Consider the following 8,835-nt stretch of genomic DNA (forward strand, 5'->3'; position numbering starts at 1 on the left):
CACACACACACACACACACACACACACACACACACACACACACACACACGCACACACACGCTTGGACTGTCCTGAGGGGAAATTAACTGTGTATCTCAGTGTAAACAGAGATCCACTCCCTCAGTCCAGGCTGATGTGTTCCAGCTGCTCTTCCACCACTTCAAACATCCTGCATGTCCAATGAAACAAAACATTATGACTAACCTTATAAAGAAAAATCTGGGTGAATTTGGTTAACTGCCATGATGTCTATTTGATTTGTATCTGGGGTTCTATTTGGTAAAAGTGGACAAAAATCTGTTTAAATTTACTGTATGAAATGGGCTTATCTGCAGTAAATTAAAAAGTAAGGCTAACAAAAAGTAGGAGAGCAACATGGTCAAAATATTTCAGCGTCATCCTGACGCTGTTGTCATCAGGATGACTTAGTGTGATGAAGCATATATTAGCTATTAAATTGGATGGACTTGAAGCCATATGTCTGAGACTCTTATTTTGAAGTGTGAAAGGAAGTAGTTCTTGAGTTGCCATGTTTTGTTGACAAATTTGACATCTTGGCATTCTGAGCTGAAAATACAAGAATGAAATGAAGTGAGAATTCCGACTATGAAAGTCTAAAGTCTCCACGTTTATTTTTCAATATGGCCGCCAAAAATATAAAGTGTAAACTGTTTGTCAACACTTCTGACAGTATGTCTCTCATTAAATCAATCACATGTACTTTCAATGTTTAAATTCATAAAACTGGGAGAAATGGCTACACATTTACAGTCTTGAATTGGTAGTAGTAACTAGTACCACAACTGAATACCGAAGCTGGGCTAACAATTAGCTGCTAGCAATGCTAAGGTACGTAATCAGGAGTTTCCTTTTGGCGCTAAGCTAAAAGGCTACTTCACAGTTCTTTATGACTATAGAGCACACCTAATCAACCCTAGTTCTCAATACAATATATAGTCTCTGACAACTTGATTACCCACAAATTATTTTAAAAAGTGACAAAGTGCCAACATAGAAACTACAGTGATGTTGCGAGGCTTTTTAGAATGTTTTGCCTAGCACTGATTTAGCTACGCTAAGGATGTCCATCTGCATTTTTATGTGGTTTATAATGATGTTGTCACCACCTACTGTATGGAGTAAATATTACATAACATTTTTAAATTTCAGTCCCACAGACAAATTTAATTGAAAAGGCATGTAAAAAAGCATTGGTTCTATCTAGACTACATAAAAGTGTGGTAACCAATAGTGAATTTGCAAAATTTTTGGCTAAATGTGAACCGGATTTAAGAACCAAACCAGCCAAATTTTAGAACAGATTTTTCAAAGCTGAATAAAGACAAATGAGGGCAATCAAAGTCATAAAAAAGATATGATTGAAAGTTGTAAATGCAGACTCGATTTAAAAACCATTGGCACAGTAAATTTGATCAATTTGAAACATGCATTTTATTTGCGAAAGCACACACAAAGAAATCAGTGTTTTTTATGCCGTTAGGCCACTCAGAATTAGATAAGAATGGCTCTAGCCATTTTTCAGTATGTTTTGACATTTGCCATGCCACACCCTAATGAGGGTGTATTTTACATTTACTCCAATCCAATGCACAAACCTTATATTCTTGCGTTTAGCTGGCCTTTAAGGACGATGAATGTCTCGGAGTTTATTGTTGGTTTCCTGTATTCCTGCCACAGTAACGCGTTCCTCGCAATGTCGTTGCCTGGGAGACATTTACCTAAGAGCTGCACCTTCAGGTCTGTGGTGATGGATGAGGTTCGGAGGTATCTGCTTACCCAGGTAAAATTACCTCTCTCATTGACTTGAGCTGTGTGTGTGTGTGTGTGGTGAATGATGGTTGCACAGGGACATCATGGAGGGGTTGCATTAAACTTGTATACGCCGGCACACTTCGGTCGCTGCCCTTAGCCTGCCAAACTGCATTAAAGCCGCTCTGAGTTGTGGCCTGTAATAGAACTAAAAGCTATATACAATGTTGTCTGCGTAATGAGACGTTGGCAGCTCGGTTACTCTGCCAGGCCCTGTAATCTGCATTACAGTTTGTAAATCTACACACCCCGACCGTGTTTTGTGATGTGGCAGCCACACACATGCATGTAAAGAAAACCCAAGGAAAGAGGAATGGCATGCATTACCAGCACAGTTTTTTCGAGGCCTGGGTCTGTGACACACAGAGCAGGCTCTACGCGTGCAGGAGACAATGTCTGCGCACATGGACGCACACGTGGGACTGCGAGAATGACCTCAGGGTCTGAACAGCGCCATGCGTCACATAGCAGGTAGTTGCAGCGTTTTCTGTTAAGGGCCTTATGCTCGGAGAGGTGATGTAATGAATGCGGGCGCCGCCCTAAAGCCCCGGCAATATGCCGCTGACACACAAACACAGATACACCCTGTGATACAGGGTTGCACCCGTTCACGCGGGGACATCCGCGCTCACGCCTGCAGCTGTTAACGTGAAGCGCAGAACAAAACACTTTTCAGATGCAAATAAAAAAAAAAAGTAATACGTTTGATGAAAATGTGGAGACTGTGAGACTTGAAGACATGTGTGTGTGTGTGATTGCTCTGAGAAGTTACTCTAATTAAAAAAGCATTGAGAGAGTGCTTCCCTAAGAGTCCTCTTTAGGATGAATAGGGCTTTGTGATTCGTTGTAATCTCTCCCCTGCATCGCATAACTCTGGACCCAATCTGGCATCCCGGCTGCACACGCACGCAGGGTGACACGCTCAGAGGAATTCAGCACGTAAAAACAGACTGGACAAACTGGACAGGATCTTCAACGTCTAACTGATGGCCAAAGCCGAACTGCAGAGTGGCGCTTCTGAGGCGAATCGAGACGTCTAGCATTGACAGGAGGATCAACAAGTTGGCTTTACAAAGATACAGGGAGAAACAAATGCCTGATCCGATTTAAAAAAGTAGAAAATCAGCAACACAAACACAATTAAGTTGAATATTTTAGTTAGTTAATGTAACAACATGGCAAGAGAAATCAAATGTCCTTTAAACATAGTGGACACTCAAAAGGGCGCCTGAAAGAGTTGAAATGTCTAAAATACAAAAACTTGACCAGAGTGCACACTTAGAGAGACTCTGACTAAGACATTCTGGTGAAAGGGAAGGTGTCATTGTGGCATTGCTGATGGCTGCTAACAAACTGTACATGTCTCCAATTTTTCAAAACCCTTCCAGTTGGGATTGAGCAACTTTTTGTTCTATGAAAAGGTCAATCACCTGAGATAAGGGAACAGTGAGCAAAACCCTTTGATACTGTCTTGCAAAGCAATGTAGCAACCGCCCCGCATCAGAAGTAGGGGTACACCGTCCCTCCTTAATTTTGGGTGATCGGTAATCGGCTGATCACCCAAAGGTGACCTAATCCATTGATTTTATCTACTTCCACAAAGGTCTGAAAATTAGCCACTGTCCTCTTTCTGCACTGTCATAAGAGAAGGCTGACTGGCCACAAGGTCAATTATTTTTTAAAAATCGCAATTGGCCAAAATCTAAATCAACTTGTCAAGTTTTTTAAAGATCAGTGATTGGGAACAAACCTGCAATCGATGCAACCCTGATCATCAGAGTGTCATAGAGGCAAAGCTGTGTCAAAGGGAAGATCTACTGAGTCCAGTGATCTCTAGCTACTGGTTTTAAAAAGTAAACAAAACTCAGAAATCATTTCAGATAAGAAGGATAAAAAGGTGAGATACATGATTTATTCATCGTTATTGATTTGACAAAATGCCTTGGCGAGTCTCTGACAGACTTCATGCATATTGGTGTCGATGCACAGCATGGCTGTTGCCCAACACTGTGGACTTTATTTTTGAAAAATCACATCCGAGTGGCTGTATTGCTGTCTCCACTTGTGATTATGGATGGTCAAAAGCAGCTCGGAGTCCGGACGTCTTTGTAGTGATAATGCACAGCTTGCATGAGGACGTCACTCTAAAAGGCTCACAAACCGATGACCTGACATTCCTGTGTTTCGTTTTCTACTAGAGATCAGAATTCATAGTTTGACCAATTATGGCAAGTCATCCAGATCCTGAAGAGAAAAGGCAACCCGACGCTATCATGATACTATCATCGTGTCTGAATGCTAGCATGGTGGGTTTTTTTCATTTTCTTAAATGCTGTTCGTTTTATACCAGCTGCAATTCTAAAAACATTCTCCCTCCATCTCATTAATCTATGTAATTTTTTTCCTACAAGTCTTGGGAAACACGTTGTGTTCTTTTTTGGTTAGAGGGAGTTTTGGCCTCAGAAGTCTCCCTTGGATACTTTGGGTTAGATATTACTTTTGGTCGCCGATGTACTCTTGGAGTAACTTTGGAAGGATTGCCACACCCGGGAATGTTCTCCACTGTTCCGATTTTCACCATTTACGTGTTTTGGCTCCTACTGTCGGTTCGTTAGAATCCCCAACTCTTGGAAATGACTTGGTAACTTTTACCAGACCGGTAGATAGATGTCAATAACTTTGTTCCTCATCTGTTCTTGTATCGAATGGCGTGTCTCTGTATGACATTGTTTAGCCTACGTTATGCTGTCAGTGAAGTTCTATTAAAGCAATTTCTTGAATTTACAAGTCGAATATTAAACTAGGCTTGGTGTGACTAGTTAAACTAAACCAGAAAATTTTGTGATTCACCAACAGTGGGGTAGTAACATTGGTATGGATAGATAGGTTGCCTAAAACCACAGAGAAGAAGGAAGCGATACAGATCGGTTGTCTGTGTACATGCTCAGCTAAGTTGGACAGGAAAGCAGTGAACAAAGTCTGGGGTTCATCGGGTTGAACAAAGCATTTTAATGCAATGTTTCTTCACCAAAATCTAAAAATTACTTCAGGGAACAAGCTGGAAGTCCTAAATATAATTTGCCCTATCTGACTCTGGCCTCTTCAGTCTATTGCCTGTCGTGCCTCTTGACGTGTTTCTTTTCAGGCTTACGCTGGAAAAACCCCTGACACAAAATGCCAAAAAAACATGGTTCCCACACATTTTTGCATCAGCCTTTGACCACATCCTCTGCTAAGGATTTATTAGCACTATTACTAGTTAAACTTTGGCTTCTAAAGGAGACACTGTCTGTTACCCATCCAGAATGTTGAGCATACTAATGAATCACGGAAGTTTGGCTTTTTGGTTGGACAAGTCAATAAAAATAAAAGTCCTGGAGTGAATCTGAATTCACGACAACAACAAACACACACACGCAGAATGACAAAAGAAAAAGGGAATACTAAAGGGATGGAACAGAAACAGGAAATGGGGAGTGTGGGTAATCTCTGTGCTGCCGACCAAGCAAACGCACCAGTAAACAGAAAAAAGGGGATTAGACCCCAGAGTTGCATCAGTGAGTCACTGGCCAAAATACAGATGTGCAGACTGATGTCTTGACCAAGAATAAATCCCTCTTTACCTTTTATCAACACATTCCTCAGATATAAATCATCACCGTGAAGGCTGTGATTAAAAGAAAAGCCACAACAAAGTTGCCAAAGAAACAAGAAAGACTTAAAAATAGCTGATCTACAAAAGAAAAAAGTAATACAGGAACATCAATAACGAGCTGCAACAGACCCTCAGACCCTCCACTGGCGCACTTCCTGTCAGCCAGTAACGGTGATGAGATACAAACGTAACAGATCCTTTTGTATCCAACCATTTAAGAAAGAGATAAATTGTGTGTGTATGTGTGTTTTTTTAAGCAAAATCTTATTTAATGGATATATTTTTTTGGTTACTTGAAAAGTGGCTGTCTCGTTGTTAGTTAGCCTGTCAAATAAACTATGTTTTAAGCCTGATACAGTAAGGAATCTGTTCAAGGTTTTTATTTTGAAGTAAAAAGCAGTAGTTCTTGTGTTCCTCAATGGGCTGGCAGGTACGTCTCAGTGAAAAATAAATTGTCAGCATTGCGAAAATACTGCGACTGGCTAACCGTTAGCTGCTAGCAATGCTAACGCTAGCATCTGCTTTGGAGCTTCCTATGGGAGCTGAAATAAAAGGCTATCTCTTGGTTTTTGACATTTTTATTACCTTCGGTCCAAAATCTAAAATACTTCTTGCACTTTTTCCTCCATCGCATTTATCTCTCCAGATCCTACACACCTTCATATTTTATAAGAGTCACCTGCAGCAAAGTGATCGAAATAATAATCAATGGAAACAAGGGGAAAAGTAAAAGTATATAATTACCTAACAGATTATGTATGAAATGAAAGTAGAAACAGACAAAATGACTAAGTTTCGTTCTGGAATGAAGGTGCAAAATGGCAAAAGGGGCCATAAAAAAACAAATATATGGGTACGTCTCGATAAATTTGACATGCATTCTGATGCAGCTGTCTGACTTAAAGTACCTTATTAAGCATTTAATGATGCTAAATGTTATGCTTTCATGAGCTATAAGTGGAAAATCGACATAATTTACAGAAATAAAGGCCTGAAAACATCAGTCGTCATAAGTAACCTATAATCTATATGACAGTGCGTTTCAATAGGTGAACTGACATATTGAAATAGATAAACTTTTCAATAAAATTGTGATTGATTGAGATGCACCTGTAGAGAGGTATCATAAAACCAAACACGGTGACCTTGAAAAGATTTTTTTTTCCCTCTTGGAATCATTTATGTGCAAGTTTTTCCATTTATCCATCCGTTATCTTACACCCTTAACCCTGGTGAGGTTGGGAGGGGTGCTGCTAACGTGTGAGAGGCGGGTACACCCTGGACAGGTCACTAGTCCATCACACGGCAACATGCAAGTTTTTCTAGTACAAAACATAAATACAAACCATCTTAACCCTATGAGAAAAAAGATTTGGATTTGTTTTATCACCTTCATGCTGAAAATCCGCATCGTAACTTTAACGACAGGAAGAGTTTGTGTTGAAGTTTGCCTTGTGTTTGTTAATTTTTAAATATTTCCAACACTCAAAATCTTCACAGTTTTGCAACACCATCATGACACTGAAGATACAGTGAAGTGAAGCATTTACAGAGAAGCTACGGCATGAGAGGTCACTAACCCTTCGCGGCATCGTGGTTGAGAAGTCCCGGTTTATTATCCGCCACCCCGGTGGGGATACGGCTCACCCCGTTGCCAAGGTTCTTCTTCCTCCGGCTCTTCCTCAACCAGTTGAAGGCTTGTCCCAGGGAGACTCCCGACTTCTTCTGTCCACGCTGAGCCCTCGCCTCCTTGGCTAAGATCTCAGAGATGTCCCTGGGCACCAGATCACCTGTAGACCTCCTCCGGGACATTGTGAGGTTGGTCCCAGTGGGTAGATATCTTCCCCCTCCAACACTCCCTTCAGTTGTCTCCGCTTGGACCGGATGTGAAATTTCTCTCCAGGATTCGATGAGAGTCCCTCTCTGGCCTCTCCCCTGGTATCGGTTCTTCCTGACCGTCCAACCACCTGGGATAACAGTGAGATCAGCAGGATGAGACACATAAAGTAGGGCTGGAGACGGAAGCTGCAGGGAAGGGGTGAGCGAGTGAGACGTCAAGAAGAAGAACTAGAACTAGAAAATAACCCAGGCCGAGAGGAAAAACAACGGACAGATTCCAGCTGGATTATGTTGAGCACGCTCTCGTTGTCCAGCTGAAGTTTTCACATCCCTCACACACCCATCCTGCACAGGCAAGCCAGATCTTTGTACCACCGCATTTGCGAGCACACATGCGGCTCAAACAAGCAGAAAAGTAACTGAGGATGGGCTGGAAGAGCAGAAATAGAGTGAGGAAAAGCCTGGTGTTTTACTAAAACAGAACCAAAAAGGATCAGAGTCAACTGTACGCTTCCTCTACCTGCCGTTGCAATCCAAACATGTATGCTTTTGCTGCATGACAATCCGCAAAAGACACAATCTTAAGCAACTTACTCAGCGAAGCGTTCTGTCCTCTCCTTCTGCTGCTCCTTGTTTTTTTTCCCCCCCTCGGCCTGAGAACAGCTTTCCGAGGGATAGGCGAGTGTGCGTGTGTTTTTTAGCAGAGTGAATGAAGCTGCATGCTCTGTGAAACAGCCCGTCCCACCCCTCTGCACAAGAGCCAGCCTCTCCTCCACCCTCTCGCGTTGCTGTTTGCAGTCGGCCACACAGCTCCGCCGCTGCCTGCTTCTCTCCACATTCCAAACTGACTTTTTAGCTTTTCGGTGGGATCACCAGCGGTTTTTCCTTCTGCACTTTTTGAACGTTTTTGTGCCTTAGCCCTTTGATTTTTTTCCAGTTACAGTGCTAGGTGGTGGTGTGGACCCCACTTCCCCCATGGGGAAAAAAATTATGATTTGAGATTGAGTTGGACATTTATTTTGTGGGAGAAAAAAAAGGTCTGGATTAAATATATCAAGAAAACTACAGATTACGATTGAGATGTTTAGTTTTCCTGACGCTGTCCCTTGACCCCATGCAGACCAGAGGAAACCTGACACCGCTTGTTAAATGCGACACACACACGCACACACACACGTAATTAGGGAGACAGGTAGAGTGAGTCACAAGGGGCCAGTTACCTGCGAGTCTGTCATGTTTTGCTTGCATTCATGTTTAAAGTGAACTTTGTGGAAGAAATCTGTCATGAATTACAGATTGCACTGTGGTGTGGGGCTTTGTGGGTGGGCTGGTGGGCAGCGGCATCAGAGATGAGGGGGCTGGAGGTAAGTAGTTTGTGGTTTGTAGCTACTGAAGCAACATGGCTGGTTTGATTACGATAGATAGATAGATAGATAGATAGATAGATAGATAGATAGATAGATAGATAGATAGATAGATAGATAGATAGATAGATAGATAGATAGATAGAT

General features: G+C 41.9%; 1 protein-coding gene across 2 annotated transcripts in view; it reads right to left on the bottom strand.

Annotated features, from left to right (window-relative positions):
- nhsl3 (NHS like 3) overlaps window positions 1-8,835 on the bottom strand; it is a 46,241-nt gene that overhangs the window by 32,772 nt on the left and 4,634 nt on the right. For both annotated transcript variants that reach the window (XM_017307625.1, XM_017307624.1), the window contains exon 2: window positions 7,066-7,452. In XM_017307625.1, the coding sequence (XP_017163114.1) occupies window positions 7,066-7,452 (387 nt within the window). The remainder of the gene's footprint in view (window positions 1-7,065; window positions 7,453-8,835) is intronic.

The sequence above is a fragment of the Poecilia reticulata genome, linkage group LG11, assembly GCF_000633615.1.
Source record: "Poecilia reticulata strain Guanapo linkage group LG11, Guppy_female_1.0+MT, whole genome shotgun sequence".
NCBI classification, from domain to species: Eukaryota; Metazoa; Chordata; class Actinopteri; order Cyprinodontiformes; family Poeciliidae; genus Poecilia; species Poecilia reticulata.